At 42.3% G+C, this 27,697-nt stretch overlaps 1 protein-coding gene across 1 annotated transcript in view; it reads left to right on the top strand.

The window, feature by feature from the left end:
* C7 (complement C7) overlaps positions 1-20,318 on the top strand; it is a 52,977-nt gene extending 32,659 nt beyond the window's left edge. Inside the window, exons 12-18 of the mRNA XM_045787342.2 lie at positions 1,499-1,670; positions 3,878-3,965; positions 6,368-6,500; positions 9,855-10,046; positions 14,448-14,538; positions 17,491-17,675; positions 19,117-20,318. Coding sequence (XP_045643298.2) covers positions 1,499-1,670; positions 3,878-3,965; positions 6,368-6,500; positions 9,855-10,046; positions 14,448-14,538; positions 17,491-17,675; positions 19,117-19,463 — 1,208 coding nt within the window. The 3' untranslated portion in view covers positions 19,464-20,318. The remainder of the gene's footprint in view (positions 1-1,498; positions 1,671-3,877; positions 3,966-6,367; positions 6,501-9,854; positions 10,047-14,447; positions 14,539-17,490; positions 17,676-19,116) is intronic.
* Positions 20,319-27,697: the final 7,379 nt, after the last annotated feature.

Raw genomic sequence — 27,697 nt, 5'->3', positions numbered from 1 at the left:
CACTTGTTATTTTGTATTATGTTCTGTCAGTCAATTATTCACAAATACTTTTGAACATCTGCTTACTGTGCCCTACTGGATGCTTGGTACTTTCAGTACTTTAGTACGATACTATGCGATGTTGACTTCATGAGTAGACACAGTATGAGAGAATTTTGTATTTATTTATATGCCTCTCTCCTCTAGAAAGCTCATTTCTTAAGGTCAGGACTGTGATTCCTTTTTTTATTTCCAGAGCCCAACAGGGCTTGATTCATAGAAGTCACTTAATAAATGTTTGATGAATGAATGAATACACGACTAAACTATGGTCGCTTATCGACAAGCAGCAAGAAGGCATCCTTGCCTCCAGTTCTCTTCCCAAGTGGCCTGTCTGGTCAATTGAAATCCCACCACTTTGATTTCATTTCTTTGTGGGTTGGATTTCCTGTTATTGGATAATATGGAAGCTCCCCCTGCTGGTAAGAGTTGGGGTAGCAACCATAAAGTATTAAGCTGTTATTACCCTCTGTTAATATGCTCATGGGACTACTTTATTAACTCAATTTCTAATGATGGAAGAAAGCATAAATAAGCTCATGGGAAAATATTACCAATGGTTTAGTTTTGGTGTGTGTGATACTGAGGAGTGTGTTACACAGTAGAAATAGCTAAGGAGCGGTAAACATATCCATCTATTATCAGGAAGTAATGCTTCCGGGGGCAAGGTTTCTGAGATCAGTTTCTGACTAAGAAAGGCAAGTTTTTAGAACATAGTGCAAGTTCTCTCTTGCCTCCCCCAAGGAATATGATGGGGGAAAATTGTCAAAGCACTGTTAGTGGTGAATCGGCCTTGAGTTGGAAGGTGGCCAGGCTGGGCTGAGCAAGAGCCTGCAGACTGAAGGATGTTGACAGGAGGCAAATGCATTTCTCCTGCTTATGCACGTCCTCATTTAATAGTGCCAGCTCCAAGGTCGGCAGTCGGGAATACCCAGTACATTATGTTCTTCCCATGCCCCATCACTGCTTTTACAATAGAAAGCTTCACAGTAGGAACTGCTGTACTGAGAGGAGCCTGGACTCCTCCATAAGGCCATGTTGCTGTCTGGGCGCAGCTCTTGGCAGCCATTACAGCCCTGGGCATGACATTTAACCCCCTTGTCTTAGATTCCACACCTATCAACTGAGAATGGTGACAGACCCCCTGCCCATCTGGATTCTTTCTGGTGAGAAGTAAATGAATGGTAGAATACATGTAAAAGTGCTCTGAAACAGTTGCAAAATAGTAAACAAATTTAAGATATTATTGCAAGAAATTCGTTAATGCCGCCTTGACCTGGACAAACGTCATCGGTGTGCAGAGACATTCTGGTCATTGTAGAAGACCTCCTGAACGGAGTGAAGTTCGTGAGTGCCAGACTGTCCCCTCCCCCAGTGACCACCTGAGCGGGAGGCTCAGCACTAAACTCTGCAATCTTCCTGTCGATGCTTTCTGAACAACCTCTCTCTTGTCTTACAGGAGGGGTGGACGGGGGTTGGAGTTGCTGGTCCTCTTGGGGCCCCTGTGTTCAAGGGAAGAAAACAAGGAGACGAGAATGCAATAACCCGCCGCCCAGTGAGGGTGGGCAGTCCTGTATTGGAGAACCACGGGAAAGCGGCCCGTGCGAGGACGAGGAGCTGCAGCATTTGCGGTAATGGCGGCCAGATCTCCTGGCGGTTGCAAAGAACAGCGCCCTGGGCAGTAAGCGTGGGATCCACGATTGTCACTATTGAAAGATTTAGAAGTTAAATGGCGATTTTCATCAGTGACTACTTTGCCCTTAGCAGTGGGGTCACTTGATGGAAGGAGGCATGTGGCCAACTAGCACTTGTGTGTTTCAAGTTTTCCTGACACAGATGTTACAAAAGCCTGTGTAGCTCAGAGGCCATCCGGCCAAGTGGATCTGAGCAGCTTTGGCATCAAGCTGATCTGCTACCTACTTGCTGGGTGACCTTGGGCAAGTTACCTGCCATACTTCTAAAATTAGTATAATCATAGAAGGTAAAACAATAGTAGGATGTTGTCAAAATTAAATGAGATTCAGCACAGAAAGTGATTAGCACGGCACCTGGCACACAGTAGGTCTTCATTAAAAGTTGTATTACTTTTCAGATATACCAATCCTATTCGTTCATTCATTCATTCATTTAGGATTAGGCATAAAGTCAGACGCTCGAGATGGCTAATATCTAGACCAATTAGCCCAGCTGTCTGACACCAACTTCTCACTTGCCAGGACCTTGCAAAAGCTATCTCAAAATGCTTAGTTGATGAATTATACCCATCGGTCAGAATTCAGGTGACATCTTACAGTTTTACACTGTCCTTACTAACTTCTTTTGATCCGGGATTGGCAAAATGTTCTAGTAAGATAATTTGAAGATCATGTGAATTGAAGGAAGCTGTAAGATAGTTGGGTATCTGGTAGAAGCATAGGGAGGTGGGATGCCTTTTCCCTAGGTGTTTGGTGCTTCATAATCTAACAGAAATGAAGATCTCATGACCAGGAGGCTGGCGAGCATATGGAATTGTGGTAGGAGGAGAAGCTGCCTTCGGGGCAGGTCCCTGGGAAGATGAGGGTCTCCATGGGAGGAGGCCTCTGCCGGAGTGGCCGTATTTCCTCTGCCTCTAGACATAAAGCTGGAGGGAAAGGAGCATCCTCAGGAAGACATTGAAGGAATTCTCGCTCTTCTTGGTGGTCAGAGGGGAAATCTCCTCCTGTTCAGTGCAAAGAGGAAAATTACAATCAATACTTCACATTTCTGAGTTTCCTCAGAATATGGCAAGAGGATAAGGAACTCGGCTGAAGAGGAGGCAACATTCACAGGCCATTTGTCATGCTTTCCCTCAGATTTCAAATCTCTGGAGTGGGGGTAATACTGGTGGCATGCTGGCTTCAGAGGCACTCCTGAAAAACTCCCGAAAACTATTGTTTAATGATGGATGTTACTGCAATGATGATTATTATAAGCTTCTTTTAGAGATGGCCTTGTGGGAGGTAGAAAGAGCATGACTTCAGGAATCTGACTACATGTTCATGCAGCCTTGAATATGTTACTCTCTAACCTTGGACAAATCACTCAAACTTTCTGAGCCTTTGTTTTCTTCACATACCACCCCCTAGGGTTACTGTGAATGTGAATTGAGATAATGCACATTTGTAGCGTGACTGCCAAGGTACCTAGCACATAGGAAGTGCTCAGTCAAAGCTAGTTATTATTTTTGTGTTACCTCTCCTGCAGAATCACTGTTACTATCTTATTTTTAGTACAGAATTAATTCTGTGTTACAGGCATTTTAGAACCAGACAGCAGGAGAAAAAGTAGGTCTGAGACAGGTGACTTCTTGAAATCACGTAAAGTCAGTGTGCTGTCCGGTGACTTCTATTTCCTTCTCTTTCTCTTTGTTCTTCATACTACTGACTTACTAGCTATTTTTTGGAAGCTTGAGTTTATGTTTGAGTTTTCTTTTCTTTTTTTTTTTTTAAGATTTTATTTATTTATTTGACAGAGATAGAGACAGCCAGCGAGAGAGGGAACACAAGCAGGGGGAGTGGGAGAGGAAGAAGCAGGCTCATAGAGGAGGAGCCTGACGTGGGGCTCGATCCTGGAACGCCGGGATCACGCCCTGAGCCGAAGGCAGACGCTTTAACCGCTGTGCCACCAAGGCGCCCCTATGTTTGAGTTTTCTATTACAGGATATGATCAGATATCGATTCTGAGAATGGCAATCACATCAATGTATTTATGTGAAGGGAGTCCCTTCAGATGTAAACGAAAAATTCTCTGTGCTGCAAAATATTTATTATACTGTGGAAATCCGTCACATTAACTCTGTTTTGTCCCCTTTTCCTTTCAGATTGCTCGAACCACATTGTTTTCCTTTGTCTTTGGCTCCAAAAGAATTCTGTCCATCACCTCCTGCCTTGAAAGATGGATTTGTTCAAGTTGGTTATGGAAGATAGATTTTTCCTTTACATATACACCCTTTGCTCCAAGTTCTCTCCCTCCGCTGATGTCATAATCTATTTCTTCCATGACGGAACGGTGCTAAGAATAGTTTATATGTGCATTTTGGTTTTAGCGGTGAGGGTTTTAGTTTGTGACTTTTCTTCTTTGGCCCAAGGTGATTAGAATTCTGCAGAACGCAGTATATCTTCTGCGGTAAGGTAAATCGATCCCACTGCCCAGTGAAATCAGAGATGTAATCATGCCAGAGTGCTGCTGAACATTTCCGCTCTGAGCACTAAACTAGGAATCCATAAGCAAGTTCTTCAACTAAGAGAACTTTATTCTTGCCACTGAAAAATGTCTTTAAAACAATTATTTTTTCATAAATATGGGGTTTGGGATGAAATATTGGGTTTATTCCAGAAGCCGGTAAGACATTTTGCCAGTGTTGGTGAGATATGGGTCATTATACTTTGAGCAATTTTCTCATTCAAGAAGGAACGCGAGTCATCTGCCATTTGTCGTTCTAGGGAATTTTTTTGGCTTTGGGGCCATATTAATTCATGTTCTTCTCACTGCTTGTTATGATAAGGCTTTGGCCCCAAGCCCCAGTGAAGTGTCTTCCTGGCTCACATGGAGGTACTCTCCATCAGGACCCTCTCAGTACTCCCTGTTTTGCTTTTTTCATGAAGGATTTGCCTGTCAAATTCCAGGCCCTTAAACATCTGCTCACTGACATTTGCTGAAGTTCCCCCAAATGTAGGTAATGGAAATGGAAGAAGAGTGTGCGTGTTTATGTGTGTGTGTGTAGAGAGAGAGGAGAATGAACCCAACATCTCTAACACCCATATGTCCAATACAGTTACCACAATCCATAAAATTCCTGAAGGAAACATAGGCTTAGAGAACAAGGCCAAGCAAACTTGTATATTTCGGCAAATCGTGAACTGTTGTCCCAAACTCCAGTGCATGTGGTGTCCTGTAAGGAGCCAGGGGTTCTGTACACTGCCCCACAGAGGGGCTACATCACCCAGGGAACTTAACAATAAAGATTGCTGCTTGTCCCTTATCTTCCATTTTTTTTTCTCATTCTGTATGTTTAGGGTAGAGCCTGAGAGTTGTGTCCTTTTTTTTTTTTTTAAGTTTTTATTTATATATTTGAGAGAGAGAGAGCACGCATGAATGGGAAGGGGCACAGGGACAGGGAGAAGCAGACTCCCTGCGGAGCAGGGAGCTGGAAGAAACGAGGCTCCATCCCAGCACCCTGAGATCATGACCTGAGCTGAAGTCAGACAGTCAGACACTTAACCAACTGAGCCACCTAGGTGCCCCCCCCTTTTAATTGCTATTAGTGGTTCTGATACAGAGTTAAGTTTGGGCGCTGTTGAGTTCAACTTCCCCATATAGCAGTCCCTTTTGCAAGGCCAAGGAAGGCCTAGAGACTAGCACCAAAGCAAATCAAGTATCCTTCCCCATTTGCTTACAAAACTCTGTTTTAACTTGGGCCCTCTGTTTCCTACCAACTCCCACGGTGGAGCCAGCCTGGGCCAGGACTGACAGTGAGAAGAAAAAGGCACCATGGGATTTTGTTCTAATGCCTGGAGCAGAACAGGTCCAGCTCTCAACCCTCTGCCTGGGGGTGCGGAGGGGGGGGGCAGAGAACCTGAAGGATGAGGAAAGGAACTAAGAGAAACCCCAGAAGAGCATGATCACATCCTTAGGTCTTAGACTTCAAATTCTTCCTTGCTTCACTGTGAAAGCTCATCTCCTGGGATCACAGGCCAACACCATGTCCTTGAATCTAGCCCAGTCCCAGCAGCACTTCCCTTACAGGGTAGGGGTTGGAGGGTGGGATGGGAGAAGATCAGCATTCTGCTTCCTCTAAAAGCCCATCGGTGAGAAACTTAAACTTTCATGAACACGCTGATAGGATTTGAACATTTCCGTCTGTTCTTACCAGCTTCTGTTAGGCAGTATTGCCAATGAACAGCCCATAACATCCGAGTGTGAAGATTTGACTGACAAGTACCTTTCCAAAATCTGATAACAACTGTCTTTTCCTGAAACACAGGGGGAAAAAGTGACTTGGGCAGTGTCCACTAAAGTAATTTCAGTAAAATGCTTACGACAGTGTTTGGTCAATTTTGGGGATAATCAATAAATTATAGTACAGTGGCATTAATGGCTTTATTTCAATTAATGGTAGTACAAGTGTTGTTGGCTAGGACCATACAGGGAAAAAAGTTTTTATGGACAACTTTCTAAATTAGTTATTTGATCTTAGTTTGCCTGATGATTAAAAGAAGACATGATTTATAGGCCAAATATATCTAAAGAAACATTCTGTTAATGCAAAATAGACATACTCTTTTCCTCTCTCTCTTTTATTTCTGTTTAGGATGAAGGTGTGATGTTTCCTGTTGGGAAAAACGTAGTGTATACTTGCAATGAAGGATATTCTCTTATTGGAGACCCGGTAGCCAGATGTGGAGACGATTCGCGGTGGCTTGTTGGGGAAATGCATTGTCAGAGTGAGTGGCCTTGGTTGTGGCGCGTAATTTAAGATGAGAGAATCATGGGGAAGAGAATGACTCAAGATGAATCACCGTTCACTGTGTGGCCCGTGTCTTGACCTCCCTTTCCTGAGAGGCTCCTATGATCCTGTACAAGTTTCAGTCGTGTCTTGAAAAAGCCGTCAGCAGTCTCTAGCTGATGGTTCTCCTGGTAGGGGAGGCACATTTACTGCAATTTTCAAGTTTCTGGTGCCAATTAGAATAGGCCAGGGAGCTCAGGTCTGGCTCAGACCTTCAGCACATCCTCTATAGTTCAGTTTCTGGGGATGTACCATCATCACTGTACTTCCTCGAATGTTTTGGGTCCTATTCTGTCCAGATGTAGGCACCTGAGTACGTGCTTCTGCTAACCATGCTGATGCTACTGTTGGCCTTCCATCTCATTTGTACTGCAATGTAAGTTGGTTCAGCAGATAGAGCTGTAGAGACATATTTTTCCTCTATCAATCAGTTGGTCTATTGGGATGTTAAAAAAGCCCTAGTGCACACATGTACATTTTTTCTCTTGGGTGTATATCTCGTAGTGAAATTTTGAATCATAGGGCATATGTACATGTAGACTTAGTAGATGCTACCAGTCTTCCAAATGGTTGTATCAACTTACATCCCTACCAGAATCTGAGAAGCTAAGATGGCTCTGTATCCTCACCAACATTTGACATTATCAATCTTTTAAAAATTTTAGCTGTACTGGTGAGTGTGTAGCAATCTTATTTTTTAATTTGCATATTTTTCTGGTGACAGTGATGTCATGCCTGTTTTCATGTTTGTTGGCCATTTGCATATCGTCTTTGATGAAGTGACTGTTCAACCTTTGGCCCCTATTTTCTGTTGGTTTGTGTTCTTCTTTTTGATCTGTAAGACCTCTTCTGTTCCTCTTTGTCTTTGTCTCTGTCTGTCTCTCACTCTTTCACTCCTGGAGTCCTTGAGCAGAAATTACTGAAATAGAATATAAACATTTCCTAGCTTGGAGTAATAAAGCCAAAAGTTGGTTCTTCAAAATGTTTAATACGATACTTGTGCTTGAAGAGCTTTTTTCCTTTTCTGTGAATCTACTGATGAGAAATGGACCCGTCTTTGTTCATCTTAAAATGTCTTTATTTTATCTTCATTTTTGAAGGAGATTTTTATCGCGTGAGGAACTGTAGGTTAGCAGTTATTTTACTTAAGGCCTTTAAAGATTTTATTCCTTGCCTTTTGACTTCACTGTTTTCTAGTGAGATGTTCACTCTGAGTTTTACCATTTCTGGTTTGAAAATCTTATGTCAGGCTACTTTTGAGAATTTCTTTTTTTTCCCCCGTGCTTTGTTTCAAAAGCACACCCACTATGATAAGCCTAGGTGTGATTTTCTTTGCTTCACCCTGGTTGATATTTGAAACACTTCTTGAATCTAGCTTTAATGTCTTTTGTCAATTTTAGGAAATTCTTGACTATGTCCTCATTGCCTCTGTCCCATTCTTGCTCATTTCTTCTCATGAGACACAAATGGTGTATTTTTTAGATTGTATATATTACATATATATTTTTTCTTTGGTTTTACATCATTTTTTCCCCTCTGTTTCATTCTAAATGATTTTTAAAAGATTTTTATTGTTTGTTTGTTTGTTTATTTATTTATTTATTTATTTATTTATTTATTTATTTATTTATTTATTTTAAAGAGAGCGCAAGCAGGGGGAGAGGCAGAGGGAGGGGAAGAGGCAGAGGGAGAAGCAGGCTCCTTGCCGAGCTGGGAGCCTAATGTAGGGCTCGATCCCAGGACCCTGGGATGATGACCTGAGCCGAAGGCAAACACTTAATGGACTGAGCCACCCAGGCACCCTCTCTGTTTCATTCTAAATACTTTCTATTGCTCTACCTTCCAGTTTATTAATTCTCTGTACAGTTGTATATAGGCTGCTTTTAAGAACTCTGTAATGTTCTTAATTTCATTTTCCAATTCTAGGTATTTCATTTGTCCATTTTTCTATACTTTCTTATTCTCTGTTGAAAATTCTGTGCCTTGTCATTTAATTTTTTCCCAGCATGTTAATCACAGTTATTTAAAGGTTCGCTGCTGTTAATTCCATTATCTGGACCTGCTGTGGGTCTGTTTCTATTGTCTTTTTTGGGGAGTTTGTTTAATTCTTGTCCTTTTAAATGTTAGATTAGTTTTGATTAAATGCCAGACTTTATGTGTAAAAAAATTAAGGAATCATTTGAGGTTTTGGTGGTGTTCTTCTCTTCCTCTAGAAAAGTTTTCATTTTGTTTCTGGTAAGCAATGAGGCTGTTTTATGTCCTGTTTACCTTATTCCTAGGGTGTAGCCATTAAGGGATCCCAAAAGAAAGACTGGAATTTCTCTCTAGGTTCCTCCTTTGTGATGGGACTAGACTCTAACTCTTGATCCCCTAGCCCTATAAGACTGTTAAAAACTACCAGCTTTTCAGCCTCTGAGCTGCAGTTCCTCTTTAGTTTAGCAGCTTTCAGCTTTTTCCCCCTTTTTCAAACTACAAGTACCTGAAGGAGAAAGGCATTACCAAAACTGTAGACTTGTATCAGCAGCACACAATATACTTGGCTAAGTTTAGGCACTTGATATATTCTGTTTTTGAATTAATGAATGAACGGAGTTTCTGTTGGAAATGGTACAGAAGCAGAGCAGGATTTTGTAGAATATTGTCCAAAGCCCATTACAGAGATTGACAAGATTTTTTTTTTAAATCATAAATTCCGACTTGCTTCCCATAACTATGCATGTTTCTCATTTTTCTCTTTGCTGTTTTCTCAAGTAGAAGATTTGAGCTAATGAATGTAATTGAGTGAGAAAGACTAGAGATGGAAAACCAAAGACTATTTAATACTTGTATGGTTGCAAGGTTGAAGGTGGTTCTTTAAAACTTTCAGATAGTAAAAATACCTAATTGAATATATGTTAATACTATGCAGATGAGTAGAGCTCTTGGGAAAATTCTGGTGGGACTTCACCAGACTAAATAGGTACGTGGCAGCTGTGAAAAGTGTGGTTTTGACAGCAGTCTGGGCTTCAGGACTCTTTATAAGGCTGATTCCTTTTAAGCTGGCACGTTACTTTGAGGGCAGGCCTGGAGGACAGGAACTGTTTTGGTCTTCAGTCTTTCATTGGTCAATTACATGTCAGGTACTGTGGGACATGTCTTTTAAGGCGTCCTAGGAGTGAACTTACCTCATTCTCTTTGTCTTCTAATGTGAAAAAAGCAGAGCATGTGTATTAGCACTATTCGAAGCTATCATTTAAAAAAAGATGGCTTAGGAAAGCAATTACCCTTGTATTTTGTTTTCATTTATCTTTAGAAATTGCCTGCGTTCTACCTGCATCGATGGATGGCATACAAAGTCATCCCCACAAACCATTCTATGAAGTTGGTGAGAAGGTGACCATTTCCTGTTCAGGTGGCATGTCCTTAGAAGGTCCTTCAGCATTTCTCTGTGGATCCAGCCTTAAGTGGAGTCCTGATATGAAGAGTGTTCGTTGTGTGCAAAAAGGTGAGTAGCTCATAGGTCTGTCCGAGGACACCTGCACTCACGTGAGTGAAGGTCCTTGTGATGGTCCTTTATAGCACTGGATGGACATAACTGCGGGTCATTCCTTCCATCCCTGCCCCTCTCCAAGAAGGTCAGTTCATAGACTGGGTAATAGACTTTTTTTCACATGGCACAGATAGGCTCATGGAATACAAGGACAGGCAAGAAGAGCCCTGGTGATTCTGAAACTAACTTACATCCTTCTTATCGAAGATTAGCTTTGTATGTGTTTTGGTGCCAAGAAAATAAAGTATTTTTTAAAGATAATTTCTGGTTTTCTCCCGATCTTTGAAATGTACTTTTATTAAGTACAGAGTTGAGTTGATAATTTATAAAAAATTCTGTATGTTTCATTCCTGGGCTTTCAGAGAGTTTATTACATTATTGAAATAGAAAATTTAAAAGCATTTACATTTAACACTGCAAAGCAGAAATTATTGAAAGCAAAGTGTTGTGATTTGTGAAGTTGTTCTTAATAGTGGAAATCCAAAAATCCAGTATTTTGAACACCAGGCAAATTAAAATGGTCTTTTAAGAAGCTATGATAAGAAGAGATTTAGAATGCCAAACTATTTCTTTTTAGAGGTATTTAAGGTAGGATGGATTTGTTTTTAAAATCACCTCCTGTTTCTTCTTTGTTTACATTTTTAAAAATAAATGGAAAACACATGTTTGTGACAATTAAAAAACAGGAAGGAAGGAAAACCCATTTACATTCCATTTTATATGGTATTCTTATTTTTCTGGTGAATGACTTTAATCCAATGCTAAAATCTGCATTTTATAGCAAGGATGAAGTACTAGATTCCATGAGTGATACCGTCAGGTGAATTAGATGGTCACAACTAAAGAGAGGGCAGGCTGCACAGAGTCCTCTGTGGCTGACAGCGGACGTGGGCTGTGGTGTTAAATATAGACACTGCTGACAGCACAGGAGGGCAGCACGGCCAGCCGGGTGCCTGCCATGTTGGTTCCCACATGCTTGTTAGCTGTCAGAGGGCCACTGCAGAGACAAGTGCTTTGTTTTCTACTGCACTGAAGCATAAATATGAATTTATCAGGGATATTTGAAATAATGGACCTGTACCAGGAATTCTACAATTAAAGAGAACAATGTACACTTGATGAGGTTGCTCTTTTATTCCAAATGAGATATTATATATTTGTCTTTCTAAAATGTCTGCTCCAGTCATTTTGTAGCACAATTCAGTATGAATTTTCTCCTACTCAGTGGCAAATTCTATTAAAGTTTTAATTAAGGATATTTTTCAGTCCTGCGTGTTTTTCAGAAGACACGATGAGTGAGAATAGTAACTTCCCTTAAAATAAGCCTATCACAGATAGAAAACTCCAGGTTTGTCAGCCTCCAAGGCTGATGTTTTAAAACACCTGCTATCAGTATTTAGTCATTTTTTTTTATTGTGGGAAAACAGACAGAACATAACATTTACCATTTTAGCCATTTGTAAATGTACAGTTCGGTGCATTGAGTACATTCCCATTATTGTGCAACCGTCATCACCATCCATCTCCAGAGCTTTCTCATCTTCCCAAACTGACACTCTGTGCTCATTGAACACTAGCAACTCATTTCTCCCTCCCTCCATCAGTATGGAGTCTTGACGTAAAGATATATGAAGATAACAAAGCTCTATGTTCTTAAAAGCAAAGATCTTTGGTCTAGCTAATTCTACCAGTGATTTTTCATGAAGAAATTGTAATAACTCCTGGAAAACATTTAAAATCTAAAATTTCATTCTTACGAACGATCAGTAAATAAAGTTTCAAAAAATATTTTTTCTAGTTTTATTGAGAAATAATTGACATACATCACTGTAGAAGTTCAAGGTGTACATCCTGATGGTTTGATTTATATCGTTTGTGAAATGGTTACCACAGTAGGTCTAGTTAACATCCATCATCTCACTGAAATAAAATAAAAAAAAAAGAAAATTTCTCCTTGTGATGAGAAGTCGCAGGATCCACTCTCCCAACAACCTACCTGCACGTCGTAGAGCAGTGTTAGCCATAGTTTGTGTGTTGCACATTACACCCCCAATACCCATCTATCTTATAACTGTAATTTTGTACCCTTTGACCACCTTCTTTGCATTCCCTCTTCCCTCTCCCCCTGAGTCTAGGAAATAAACATCTAAGCATAATGCAGAGCTCATTTATATGACTTTATCACTGAACTTTAGTTTTGGTACATTTAGATTAGACTTTCTCAACCCCAACGCTATTGGAATTTTGGACCTGGTAATTCTTTGTTGTGGGAGCCTGTGCATTGTAAGATATTTAGCAACATCCCTGGTCTTTACCTACTGGATGCCTGTGGCACCCCCTCACCCCTGGTTATGATAACCAAAAATGTCTCTAGACATTGCTGAATTGCCATTGGTTGAGAAGCACTGATCTAACTAACACCATCTTTTGTTGTTGTTGTTTTTGGTGTTGTTCAGTGGGGGAGGGGCAGAGGGAGAGGGATGGAATCTGCTAAGTGGGGTGGCCCAAGGCAGGGCTGGATCTCAAGACCCTGAGATCATGACCTGAGCTGAAATCAAGAGTTGGACACTTAACTGACTAAACCACCCAGGCGCCCCCTGGATAACACCATCTTAAAAAACATTTTTATTTTGGAATAATATTAGATTTCAGAAAAGTTGCAAATACAGTTTTCATATACCCTTTACCATGTTCTCATAATATGAGCATCTCATATAACTTGGCATAATTTCTTGGGTTAACTAAGACATTTAATATTCGTGTAACACTATTGACGAAACTACAGATTTTATTTTTCACTATAGCCATTTAGTGGTCTAGGATCCAATTCAGAAAACTACATTGTATTTGGGGTAATAGTCTTTTAAAGGGAAGCATTTAAAGAATGAGTCCTGGTTACAGATGTGGCCGGACATAGCAGGCTATGCTTCACATGGCTGCCATTTTGTACAAGTTACGAACTGTTCATGAGATTTTACTGTCATGTCCAAAGCTCTTCAGTTTTCCAAAGTGGGGAAGTACGGCACAGTTTGTGCATCCATAAAAATATGCTCTTCAGATAATTTACCTTTATAGATATTTCCAACACAGAACTAGTTATATGATGGGGAAGTATATGCCACTGAATTCCATTATCATGAAGCTGGCAGGAGGTGGAAATAGCAGAATATTTTAGGCTATTATTCACCTTGTAATCAGGAATAACCGAGGAGATGGCAGTCAAATTAAGCTCTCGTAAGCTGGACCAAAGTGTTTTCCTGTCAAAACTGGAATGATGGTTGACTTTTGATCAGTTTGTACAAAACACAAAACAATGGAAAGGATTTCATTAAATGTGAATACCTCTAGGGGCGCCTGGGTGGCTCAGTCATTAAGTGTCTGCCTTCGGCCCAGGGCGTGATCCCAGCGTTCTGGAATCGAGCCCCACATCAGGCTCCTCCGCTATGAGCCTGCTTCTTCCCCTCCCACTCCCCCTGCTTGTGTTCCCTCTCTTGCTGGCTGTCTCTCTCTCTGTCAAATAAATAAATAAAATCTTAAAAAAAAATTTAAATGTGAATACCTCTAGAAATTTACTCAACATTGAAGGGAAACCAACTAGACATTTACATGTGAGAGGTTTTATACATCTTGGGGTACCAGTCAGTTCTCCCCGTATGGTCTCATGATGTTGCTTTCTGTCTCACTATAGAAGGAGTGGGCAAAATGCAGTCCAGACAACAGTTTATAAATAGTAACTTCTTAATGAAAGGGAGCCTGCTCCACTAGCTTTGAATTCAGACAAACATGGACTTAAATCCTGACTTGGCCAATTTGTTAAACGTGTGAAGTAGCACCAGTTTCTTAACTTTCTTAGTTTCTTTCTTTTTTTCTTTTTTAAGGATTTTTATTTATTTATTTGACAGAGAGAGAGAATACAAGCAGGGGAAACAGCAGGCAGAGGGAGAGGGAGAAGCAGACTCCTTGCTGAGCAGGGAGCCCGATGGAGGGACTCGATCCCAGGACCCTGGGATCATGACCTGAACCAAAGACAGATGCTTAACCGACAGCCACCCGGGCACCCTGACCCTTAGTTTCTTTAACTCTGAAGTGGGCATTTGCTAAGGAGGATTGAATATCACAATTGTCAATGCTCACACGATAGGAAATGCTCAAGAAGTGGTAACAATGAAATTATTTGTAGGGTTCTCCTAGGAACGCTCTGTCTTCTGTAAAATGCTTTACAGCCTTGTTTTTTGACTGTACAGATTTGTGGCAGTTGAGAATATTACAGAACCTGGTTCAACAATTAAAGTAACATTTTGTTTACCACAAAGAAGCTCTTGGAATGGTTGTATCTCCCTTATCCTTTTCTTTCAGATGCCCCTTTGCCGCCAGCAGTGCCTGAATGTCAGCTATGGGAGAAACTTCAGAATTCAAGATGTGTTTGTAAAATGCCCTATGAATGTGGGTAAGCTCTGTCTTTGCTCGCCTCTCTGTGTTTTATTTTATTCAAGATAAAAAAAAAATGTGTAGGTAGACTAGTCTCTGTTAGATGAAAGGTGTTGCTGACCAAGGGGTAAAGATCTTTGTTTGCATTTTAACCTGGCCCATCTGCTGTCTGCTATTTGCCGGGGTCACCAGAGCTGACAACCAGCGGGGTTAAGCAGTTTCTCTACTCTGTCTAGAGAAAGGCTGAAGGACTCGGGCACTGCTTGCTTTATCTGTGAAATGGGGAAAAATGAAAACACTGTCACTTGAGGATTTAGAGCTTGAGGAGATTAGGGTTGAAATTCCTTTGAAATATAAACTCTCAACGTGGTGTACCAACAGAGATACAAGTAGCTGCTTTTCCAATTCTCAAAATGGCTGTCTCCAGATGTGTGTTATAAGAATGCCACCCCACTTGAATCACTCCACTGTAGATGGATATCTGAAGTAGGGACTAGATGTCTGTGTTATGGTCCTAGTGGGATACAGGTGGTATGATTGCTTTCGGACAAGAGGAGGCTTCCTAGAGGGGCAATTTATAGACGTGGGCAGAGGGAAGGAAACTGCCCGCCAGGGGGCAGTCCTCCCGGGCTGCCAACAGCCAGGGTACATATCTGTGCCCAGGCCTGATGCCGTGACAAGAGGGGCTTTTATGCAAAACTGGAAACAGAGAAGATTCTGTGCCGATGGCAGCTGAGGAAGAGCTGAGTCCCTCATTTTAGGAATCTCAGAAACCCCCCCACCCCCGCCTTGGAGTGAGCCAGGGCACTAAACATCCCTCCGATCTCCTGCTATTAATCAAAGGCACCTGAAGCTAGAGGACAAGGGAGTGGTTCGTAGTGTCAGCCTTCCTGGTGGGGAGTGGGGAGGAGGGAATGGAGAGTGAATCTGGAGAGGCAAATGGGAGATATCTAGGCCCCCAAATTTATTGGTCATCTTTAAGGTTGAATCAAAACACATGTTTACTGACCAATTACAATTGCCCCTTTAACTACAGGAGGGGTTGGGATGCTGAGCCCCCCCCCCCCAGTCAAAAATCCACATATAACTTTTGACTCCTCCAAAACTTAACTACTGATAGCCTACTAGTAACTGGAAGACTTACCAATAACATAAGTATTTTTTAAAAAAGATTTTTATTTATTTGAGAGAGAGAGAGAGCATACAAGCAGGGGGAGCGGCAGAGGGAGAGGGAGAAGCAGACTCCCTGTTGAGCCAGGAGCCTGACATGGGGCTCCATCCCAGGACCGTGAGATCATGACCTGAGCTGAAGGCAGATGCTTAACCGACTGAGCCACCCAGGCGCCCCACCATAAATATTTTCTGTGTTATATGTATCATACACTGTATTCTTTCTTCTTCTTTTTTTTTTTAAAGATTTTATTTATTTATTTGCCAGAGAGAGAGAGAGAGAGAGAGAGAGAGATCATGAACAAGAGGAGCAGCAGGCAGGGGGAGAAGCAGACTCCCTGCTGAGCAGGGAGCCCAATGCGGGGCTCGATCCTAGGGTCCTGGGATCATAACCAGAGCCGAAGGCAGGAGCCTAACCGACTGAGCCACCCAGGTGTCCCCATGTACTGTATTCTTACAATAAAGTAATCTGGAGAGAAGAAAATACTATTGAGAAAATCATAAGGAAGAGAAAATACACTTATAGTACTGTCTGTATCAAAACAAATCTCTGTATAAGAGCACCCGTGGTGCGGTTCAAACCAGTGCTGCTGGAGGGTCAGCTGTACTTGGCTTTCAATTATTATTGTCCCCGAAACACATATCCAACTCCTTGAACACCTACAGTGGGTAATGGTGATTGTCGCGGTATCTTATAAGAAGTAACTTCTTGTGAGAAAAACACAGCTAAGCAGTGTAAATGGCAGTGGTCGTCCGCCCAGAATGTTCTGAGTGTGGTGTTATTTTTTTATGAGTCATTGTTGACTTTGATTCACTTTCATCCTCTTTCCAACTTCTCTGATTCGTTTGTCTGCAGCCTGCTGTTTATAGACACAGTGTGAGCTTTCTATCAGATACCGATAACAAGGTGGCTGTGCAAGGTCTCTGCCCTTTGAGCTGTTCTGAGTAGTTTGATTTAAAGCTTAAGTAAGCAGATAAAAGAAAGATACACGGATTTGTTTTTGTGATGTACATAACTAACTCCAAGTAAATTTAGCTCTTGGTATTGAAGAAAATATTAGAGCTAAATATATATAAACATAAATATAAACTCCAACTGCCATACAAAAATACTTTATTGTCTAAGGGTTCACTACGGTAATATCTTCCTTATCCATCAACATTCAGAAAGGTGCTTGTTTTTATTAGTGACATTTCTAAAAAGCTGAATCTCACCATTTTAACACCCATGCTTAAGGAAAACAAAGTAGTAAATTTTATAGAAATATTTCTAAACCACTTTGTAAACATTGATACTTTAAAAAATCCCACTGAAAAATATGATTTCATCTTCCCTTGAGGATTTGGTCATCAAATGTTGGACAGTGCCATATTATGGACATGAACTCTCAGGGCTGCTGGTCTTGCAGGACCTAATTTCTCCTGCAGCCAATGGTCCCACTGGACTACAGTCTCTGAGTGTGTGATCTTTGCTGATTTTCTCCCTCCTTCCTGCTTGTCAACCCACCTGCGTCCCAAGCAGACCTTGCCTTCTCTTCTAATTCTCTGTATCTGATCTGCTGTAGATGAAACTAGATCTACACGATATAGCGAAGCTTGTAAAAATTGTGAGCAAATAAAGAGCAAAATATGTCCATTTCAAAGATCTGAGGAGGGTGAACCCCAGGCATGAAGGAGATTTGAGTTTCTGCTCCATCTTTTTGCTGTGGCCCTGAGCTCAGAGCCTCTCCTTTCACTTCTCATCCTCCATTTTGAAGACTGAAAATCTTCTAAATAATGTAATTTAAAAAATTTGTTTCAGATCCTCCTTGGATGTCTGTGCTCGAGATGAGAGAAACAAAAAGATACTGCCTCTGACAGTTTGCAAGATGCATGTTCTCCACTGTCAGGGTAGAAATTACACCCTTGCTGGGAGGGACAGTTGTGCTCTGCCTGCCCCCACCGAGAAAGCCTGCGGAGCCTGTCCAGTCTGGGGAAAATGCGACGGTAAGGGGCATTCGGTATTTGTAGCTACAATAGTGCTGAGATAGTAGTCCTGAGCTTTTTAAAACTGTAGGTGCTAGTTTAGCAGCAAATCCAAGCACATCCCTGAGGAAAGTGTCAAGATGGTCCGAGAGTGAACTTGCCCACAGCCTTCCCTGGCGAGTGTGTGTGTGTGTGTGGGGATCAAGTACCTAAGAGGACAAAAACCCACCCTCGATGGTCTGAATGTCCTCCCAAACACCGGTGCTTTCCATTCCCCCATCCCGGTTTCTGCTCTGTCCTTGTAATATCCATATTAGGTACTCATTTTAGAAAACAGACTCACATAAAATACCTATTTTTTAAAATGGAAATTTTCTTATCACTTTCTTAAAAGGAAATATCACTTGCCATAAATATTAGGTAACTATAAAAATACATGTAATGAAACAAAATAAGCTTGTAGATTCTAGCCAGATGCTGCTGGCAGCTTGAGGCGTGCTGTTTCTTTGGGATAAAGGGAGTTTAGCAAGTGTGAGGGGAGTGTTAAAACCCTATCAGTGCCAAGGTGACACTTTCTCCTAGAAGTAATCAGAAGAATTTGAAGAGAATAGAAAAAGGAGTTACTTCTTCAGGTTGTGGCTGGAGATTTGCCAGTGCTACGTCCAAGCAGCACTTAGGATGATCTTGAACGATACCCTGTGTGGCCTTCCTCTCACAGTTTCAGCTACTTTACCAAGGGGGAGAGCCTGGGTAGCGGGAGCCAAGCCATCGCCCTCAGTTTCCCCATCTGTGGAAATTTGGGAGCTGGACTGTGTGATCTGTGAGATCTCTGCGGGCAACTCAGGCCCTCCCTGGGCCCTTTTCCTCTCACTCCTAGACAGTTTGTGGCCCAAGCCAGGACGCACTGAACTCTAACCATTGGGTCACATTAGGGTTGGCTGTCACCAGTGGGCTGGCTGACCTCGTCACTCTTTTTGGAGACAGGTGGCCGGCACCTGCAGCGCACACAGTGAATTCCTCCCCACCTCATTTCTGGTGTGTTTTTATGGGATTTGTGGCCTTTTGCCTTTTATGCCCTATATCTCAAAGTGAGTTGAATTCTTTTCTTTGTCCTTGTTTGAGCCTTGCAGCAACTTGGTCCTTACTGGGTTCTCCTTATCTGTCAGGGCTTGAGGGATCACTCAGTCCCTGGCTTCCCTAGACAGCAGCACAGAGCAGCAGAGAACTTGGGGAGCCCACGTAGGTCTGGCCAATTGCCCTGACCAGCCTCAAACCCTGCTTATTCTGAGTGGAGCAAAATGCCTCACTTTCCCGTCCTACTGCTTTCCCAGGGGGGTTGGTTGCCTCCCCGAGGCAGGAGCTTCTAGAGATCTCCGTAAAGCATCTTGATTTTGGAGGTCATGTGCCTTGACTCTCCCACCTCCACCGCGTGGCGTTAAGCCTCCGTCGTTTCTGTTTCCAGCCCAGAGCAGCAAATGCGTCTGCAGAGAAGCCTCGGAGTGCGAGGAAGGCGGCTTTCGCGTGTGCGTGGCAGTGGGCGGCGTGGAGCAGACGATGAGCGAGTGCGCGGCCGGCGCGCTCAGGTGCCGGGGGCAGGACGTCACTGTCACCAGCACACGGCCCTGCATCCCGCAGCCGCTGGGGCTGAGTTCAAACATACGTAACGGAGCCCTTGAGGCGACTGTGCCCGCGTGGAGGCTCCCTCCTGCTCCGGCCCCTGAAGTCTCTCCTCAGCTCCCAGCCCCCGGCCCGGCACGGCGCCCCGTTCTGCCGAGCCCGCGTCCAGATACTCCTCTTCCTACTGACTAGGTCAGGATGAACAACGCACACGAACCTGGGCGCGAGCTAACCGTGTTCTTGGACTGATTGCTCACTTGTCTGGACCTCGACTTTTTAAATCTTGGAAATTAGAGGTTGAGACCAGAGAAACTCGAATACTCCGTTCAGCTCTAGGATTGTTTAACGTATGATTGACCCCACCCATGGGCCGGATCGCGCTGTACAGGTGCATCAGGAAAACAGTAAGACGAGAGAGGTTGGCTTCCCTCAGGGAAGCTGAATGCAAAGGAGACCTTGAATGGAAAAAGACATACAATTATCCATCGCAAGCAGCCATCTCAGCTTCCGCCTGTGACTCCAGCCCCCCATGTAGGGCTCCCTACATCTTATCGGGACATGGAACCCCTGAACTGTCAGAACCACTGTGCTATAGTCACTGGCACCTTCTGCCTTGTTTGAGCACAAATACAATCCCTTCTTCTCTCTGGGGCTCTTCTCTAGTATATGCCAAGCGCAAGGACCACAATTTATCCCCTTCCCCCCCTTTTCTTTTGTAGGAAGCATGAGTTCATGCCTGAGCTATTGAGAGATTGTGTATTTGACAGAACAGTTTTCTCGCGTGTGAATGCATGCTTGGGTTTTTCAGGGGGCCATACAGGTACATCAATTTGAGACATTGGCCTTCTATTTATTACTTATTCATCTTTCATCAAAACAAAAAAGCAGCTGTGGGAGATGATATGAGTGGGCTTAAATGGAATTTAAAATATGCTTTCATATACAAATAATATCTGTGTACTTTTCTGGTACTGATAAATACACTTCAACAAAACCTTAGTTAAAATGACAATGATTAAAATCTCATTAAAATACTATTCTTTGGAATTTTTTTCAACTGCATTATGTTTAATTTTAAAGACTCCACGAAGAGTGGCTAATGTGTTCTTTTTAAATATATTTTTATTTTTTAAACTACTTTACTGAGGTATGATTGACATGTAAAAAGCTATACATATTTAATATATAGAACTCCGATGAATTTGGGGATAAGTATACATCAATCAAGAGTATAAACATACCCATCACCTCCTAAAGTTTGCCCCCACCTCTCTTATTATCGTTGTTGTTATTTATTTACTTATTTATTTTAAGATTTTATTTATTTCTTTGTGAGAGAGAGACAGCAAGAGAGGGAACACAAGCAAGGGGAGTGGGAGAGGGAGAAGCAGGCTTCCTGCCGAGCAGGGAGCCTGATGAGGGGCTCGATCCCAGGATCCTGGGATCATGACCTGAGCCAAAGGCAGACGCTTAACGGCTGAGCCACCCAGGCGCCCCCCTGTTTATTTATTTTTATGGTAAGAACACAGCATAAGATCTTCCTTCTTAAAAAAATTTTTAAGAGTTTATTTATTTTAAAGAGAGAGAGTGCTTGCACGTGAGCAGGGGGAGGAGCAGAGGGGAAGGGAGAGGGAGATAACCTCCAGCAGACTCTACGTGCTGAGTACACCCTGAGTGTAGAGCCTGATGTGGGGCTCCATCCGACCCCCCGGGGATGATGACCTGAGCCAAAACCAAGAGTCAGGCACTCAACTGACTGAGCCACGCGGGCACCCCCCTTCTTAGACAATGTTAAGTGTATGTTAAAGTATTGTTATCTTGCATAACTAAACCTTGCTATTCTTTGACGATCACATCCCCAAATCCCCCCTCTCCTCAGCCCCTGGGAGCCACCATTCTACTCTCTTCTTTATGAATTTGACTATTTTAGGTTATACACAAAAGTGAGATTATATAGTATTTCTTCTGTTGTTTGCTTTCTTTCATTTAGCATAGTGTCCACAAGGTCCATCCATATTGTCGCAAATGGCAGGATTTCCCTCTTTTTTCTAAGGCTGAATAACATTTCATTGTACATATACACCACATCTTCTTTATTTATTCATCCATGGAACACTTGGATTGTTTCTATATCTTAGGTATTATGAATACTTCTTCAGGATCCTGATTTCAATTCTTTTGGATATTTGCTCAGAAGTGGAATTGCTGGATCATATGGTAGTCTTATTTATAATTTTTTGAGGAACCTCCATACTATTTTCCACAATGGCCGTGCCAGTGTGCTCTTACCTGAAACTCAGGTCTGATTCAAGTACAGCTTTATATACCATGTTGTCCCTTGAGTGAAAATTCAGATAGAATATATGGAAGTTACAAGGAGGCAGGTTTAGGGATGCCTGGGTGGCTCAGTCGATTAAGCGTCTGCCTTTGGCTCAGGTCATGATCCCAGGGTCCTGGGATCAAGCCCCCTATCGAGTTCCCTGCTCAGTGCGGAGTCTGCTTCTCTCTCTCCAGGCTTGTGTTTTTTCTCACATTCTCTCTCTCAAATAAATAAATAAAATAAAATAAATACAAGGAGGCAGGTTTAAATAGATTGAAAGCAACAACGTTCAGAAATGTTTGAGGCCAACTGCGTTTGTTAGAGGTTTTTAGGGAGTTGATTTCTACCCTGGGTCAGGGGATAGATTTGAAAGTGCCAGACCTAGACGCAGATCCCAAAACAGAGTTGAACAAGTAATTTCTTTGGGAGGAAGAGATCAGTATTTTTCCAATAATTTCTCCTCTTGTCTTAAGCTAGTAGAGAGTTACACGTCTACTGCTTATGCACCAATACCCTCCTTTCCTAACTAAGACAGAGGATATGGTCAACGTTATCAAATGCTATAGGAGAGGTCAAATGAAGTCTGAAAAAAAGAAATTTGCAGATTTGACAGCTAAGGTTTGAGAAAGAAGTTTCCCAGAGTTATTGAAGGAAGAGTAAGGGGTTCGTGAGGAGTTTGGTGGAGAAGGAAGGAGCAGTGAATGAGGCTGTATAGAGATGCCATCTTGAAATATTAAATTTTGTGCCTTTTTTCTTTTCTGAACATTCTTACACTTGACCTTTCCTCTAGTCAGAGATCTTCATAGCTGCTTAAAAAAGAATTGGGATCGTTGCAGTGAGTCTGCAAGGAGAAAGTAACTTTCAACACTAAGTCTTTTAACATGTTTGAAACTTTGAAAATAAGCTCTTGAGCATCTAAAGAGAAGGCTTTGAGGAAAGCCAGGAGGACTGTTTATACCAGGAAAACTGACTGCATAGAGAATGTGGGAGGGAGTGTGAGAATTTCCCCTGCTGGCCTTTTCTGCTTCCTCGGACTGGTGAGGGTCCTCAGGGTTAGAGTGGGGTATAACCTTGGAGGAGAAGGCAGAAAGTGTTGATGTTAAAGTTGCCTGGACCTAGTGGGGGACAGAGGAGGAGGAGGGAACTGGCTGGTGCATTAACCTTCACTAGCTTCAGGGAGCTGCATGGGAGCCAAGCCACATCCCACAAATCATCACTCACAATTTAAAGGGACACTGCAAGTCACCTGGGCAGACAAGCTGCTTTGGAAGATCTTCTAATCACACCGGAGAGTCTTTTTAAAAAAATTTTTATTTTATTTAAATTCAATTAATTAACATATAGTGTATTACTAGTTTTAGAGGTAGGGTTCAGTGATTCGTCAGTTGCATATAACACCCAGAGCTCATCACATCATATGCCCTCCTTAGTATCATATGATTTCACTCATACGTGAAACTTAAGAAACAAAACAGAGGATCATAGGGAGATGGAGGGAAAAATAAAATAAGAAGAAATGGGGAGAGTGTTCTTCTTGTAACACTCCACACATTTCTTAATAATTGACCAACGGACATGCTGCGTATCGGTGCCATGAGATTTAGCGAACCCCATCCAGACTGCTCTCCCTCCCTTCCACCAACAATCTGGGACACTTGCAATCCCTTGAAACAGAGGGAAGGTTCTTATGTTTAGGTGTGGTATAGTGGGGGTGTGGAGTGGCAAGCGGAAATATCTGACAAACGACCCCTGGAATTCTGAGTTACCGGGCAACTAGCCAGCTAACTGGTTAATTTGATCAAGGTCTTTCCCTCTCAGGTGGAAAGGTCATGGCTAATCTCAGCTTCATATGAGAACTGTGAACCTGTTCTGTTGTTAAGCAGTCACTCAGCACTACAGGTGCTGGGCAGATGGTGTACCCAGCAATCCTTAAAATGGGTTGTTATGTGCCTTTACCTTTTGGTTAAGGTAAGTATGCATATTAAGGAATATTTTTGAACTCCATAGCTTATCATCTGCTCTATGTTTTCTTTCTATGGCTACCAAAATTTCTTACACCCACACACTCACTCACTTACTAACCCACCATAGGCATCTGGATTATTTCTAATAGCTGGTGGAAGAGGTCATCCTAAACTTGAAGATAAACTAAGATGCCACATACTGTGGGTAGGAAATGACGGAAGTGTTCAGGGTTACCTACTCTATCTACTCTTTTCCTGAGGTAGGAGAGAGAGGTGGAGAGGGACCAGGCAAGAGAAAAGAAATGAAATGAGAGAAAGAAAGTCATGTTTAGTACAGGATTAGCAGAACCGAGCAGCCGCATTTGTCCTGCTAGCTCCCAGCGCACCGAGACTTTTCCTTCTTGATGGGCTAAAGTGTATTCAGTCCTTGTGCTAGAAATGGAATGACCTGTTTCTCTTTCAGAACCCCGAGCCAGAAAGCAACCACAGCAGGAGGCAATATCCGTTAATATCTGAGAAACCAGAGGGATATGCATGCCTTTCAATTACCTTGGTCTTTCAGGCAGCTCACACATTTGGGGACAAGAAAGCTGATGGCATGATAGGACTCCCTGCTGTGACAACCAAAGCACTTACAATTTCTCTTTTTATTTATTCCTGTCAGACAAAGCTCCAGATTTACACTAAAAACATCAATCACGTAGGGAAATTTGCTTTTTTTTAAGCCAAGGGTTAACAAAACCAGATAGAAAGACTGTCGTTGTTTGAGAAGAAACGGGCTGATGGAGACTAGGTGGGTAGGAGAGGAAAGAGAATAAAATGTTATTTTTGACTCACAGGCTGAGGACAATTTCCTGTGAAAGGACAAACATAAAGAATGCCCTGTTATCACTGCTATTTGCACGCATCTTTAGGAGACGAGACTTGTACTGAATATCCGGGGGCGGGGCCTTAGGTCCATAGCGGATCAACGATGTTCAGGACAGAGATGCAGCGACTTGAGGCACAAAGCACATGGGTCGCAGAAGGAGTGTCCATTACGTAGTAGTCAGCCGATCAAGTCGGCTAGGAACACAGAGAGGTCAAGGAATTTTCTGTAACCGTGAAATGGAATTTTCTCATCAAAGGAAAGTTTCCCAGACTTCCTCAAGAGAAAGTGATGAACACGAAAGGCTCGGCATTGGTGTATTTATAGACTAAATGCAACCCACGAGTACATTATGACCGTATTTAATAAAGGTCTCCAACCGAACTCCAAGTCCGGAAGCTCTTCTCTGCACAGGTACTGAGCATTAAGAGGAACTCCTGAGGTCGGGTGTGATGTCAAACTAGACAAGCCCACTAACTGGATGATTACAGCCCTATGGAATTAAATACTTTGGTATGATGATAAGGAGCCCTCCAAAGTACCTTGAGTCTCTTAAAAATATGGTGATCGGCTTTTTACTATGGACATGGTGCACAGAATTCATTAGATGTGAGAGAAAGACACCTTTGAGGAGATCTTGCTCCCAAACTTCCTCGAGACTGGTAAGGGCAGGGACTTGTCTTACAGGCTGCTGCATTTCCTCTAGCTCGGTACATTGGTTGTACATGCTCAATAAAATGTCCATTTTACAGTCATGTTTCTAAAGTCACATATTAGCAGAAGACCTAGTCCGGAAATGGCCCTAGGGTCGTTCTCACCTTGTTTCACTGCAGTGCTGGCCTTTTTTTCTGTGCTGTAGACGGGTGGTTGTTGTTTGAGTTGTGTCTTGCCAGACACGGGAGAGGTAATGGGTGATGGGCTGTGTGATGTGGTCTCTTGCTACACCTGTGGGGGCTGATATTCTGAAATACTGACTTGGCGTTAAATAGGTGTGCTTTGTCTTTGTGCCATGGAAGTATGTCCTTCCTATTTCTCTTCTTTTTTCTTTTGAATAAAGATGGGGGTTTCCTCTCACTGTCCTTGTGGGGGATTGATTAAGGGTGAAGAAGCTTGCTGTTGAGAATCACAGTAGAGAATGAGGCAGAGGACTTAAGAAAGAAACTTAGAAATTCCTGTATCTAAATTATATTGACACACAAGCCTACATTCTGGGAAAGCTAATCTTGGGATGCTGGTTTATTAAGAGACCACTGCTCCTACTTTACCAGTGGAAGTGGCTGGAGTTGACAGCTCCCTTGGATGCAGACTGGGAATTATGACCTTATGATGAACATTCTTTCCCATTTTGTTGAGAGAAAGAACAAGACTGTCTAGTCAGTTCTGGTGCCAGAACGAAATATCATGGACTGGGTGGCTGAAACAATAAACATTTAGAGGTGCCTGGCTGGCTCAGTTGGTAGTGCATGTGACTCAGTCTTGGGGTTGTGAGTTTGAGCCCCATGTTGGATGTAGAGATAAATTGAAAATAAATCAGTAAACTTAAAAAAATGAAAAAGAAACAAACAAACATTTAGTTCTCACCGTTCTGGAGGCTGGGAAGCCCAAGACTAAGGTCCTGGCAGATTGGGTGTCTTACTGGTAAGGAAGGCTCTCTTCCTGGTTTGTCGGCAGCTTCTTTCTTGCTGTGCCCTTACCTGGTGGAAAGAAAGGGCGTTCTGGTCTCTTCCTCTCCTTAAGAGGGCACCAACCCCATTATGGGGGTTCTACCCTTATGACCTCTGACCTCATCTAAACCTAATTACCTCCCAAAGGCTTCACCTCCAAATGCCATCACATTGGGGATTAGGGTTTCAACATACAAATTTTGAGGGGATATATTTAGTCCTGACAGTGACCGTGAGGTGCTGTGATTCAATGGTCAAACCTGTTGCTTCATTCAGTGGGTTTGTGAGGAATCTTACCTCACGAGCTTGCCCTTTTGCAATCTTGGCAAGTAAGGCAAAGACATCAAAGTAACTTTGTTGAGCCAGATATATATTCTCTGCATATTGCGGGAGACTTTTTTCTCTCATGTTATCATGGCAGTGCTTCAAATGCCTAATACAGGTCCTAAGCAACTCAGGCTAGGACGTACGATCACTTCTGGGAAGGAATACTGGAACCCAATCTTGGGATGTGGAATGCAAAGACCTGAATGCCAGAAAAGAGCAACATTAATATTTAAACCTAAAACTTCTATGGTGCTTATCAGTGCCAGTCCCTGCTGTGAGCACGTTTTATATATTAACTCATTTAATCAGTTCAACAACACTATGAATAAGTATTATAATTAGCTTCATTTTCCAAATGAGGATGTGGAGGCATAGAGAAGTTAAGAAATTTAGTGAACTTCACACAGCAAATGGAGGAACCAGGATTCAAATCCAAGTCCTTTGGATCATACTCTTAACCACCATTCTGATGTGTTACAGATGGTAGTAGCACTTTTCATTGATATAAGACCTTAACAGATTCTAAAGTTTTTGCTATACTTGGTCCCATTCAAAATAAGCCAACATTCAGGATAAGATTAGGTTGCTGAATGGGGCGCCTGGGTGGCTCAGTTGTTAAGCATCTGCCTTTGGCTTAGGGCGTGATCCCGGAGTTCTGGGATCGAGCCCCACATCAGGCTCCTCTGCAGGAAGCCTGTTTCTTCCTCTCCCACTCCCCCTGCTTGTGTTCCCTCTCTCACTGGCTGTCTCTCTCTCTCTGTCAAGTAAATAAATAAAATCTTTAAAAAAAAAAAAGATTTGGTTGCTGAAATAAAAAGTCAGTATTCCTGTAATTTTTCAAAAAGATTCAGCTGTATAAAAATCATTAATTTCTCAAACTGATCTTTCAAAATAGATTGAAATAGATTTTTGGAGTTCTGGTGCTCCTCGAATTCATATTGTGTATATGGGTGTGTATGTATTTGAATGGGCCTAGGGGTATATGCACCAGAAAATGGGACTGCTAAGGTTTGACCTTGAGGATATGGAGCTTTAATAAACACTGGTTTATTTTATTAAATAACATTTAACTTTCTAAATATTTTGGAGATTTCAAGATATCTTTCTGTTATTGATTTCTAGTTCAGTTCCATTGCAGTTATAGAAACTGCTTTATATGATTTCAATCCTTTTCAATTTATAGAGATTTGTTTTATGGCCCAGAATATGATCTATCTGGTGCCTAATTCATGTACACTTGAAAGGAAGTTGTATTCTGTTGTTCAGTGGAGTGTTCCATACAT

Source organism: Ursus americanus, chromosome 15, assembly GCF_024610735.1.
Source record: "Ursus americanus isolate L20-20 chromosome 15, mUrsAme1.1.p, whole genome shotgun sequence".
In the NCBI taxonomy this organism is placed as follows: domain Eukaryota; kingdom Metazoa; phylum Chordata; class Mammalia; order Carnivora; family Ursidae; genus Ursus; species Ursus americanus.
This window is presented reverse-complemented; position numbering and strand designations above follow the sequence as displayed.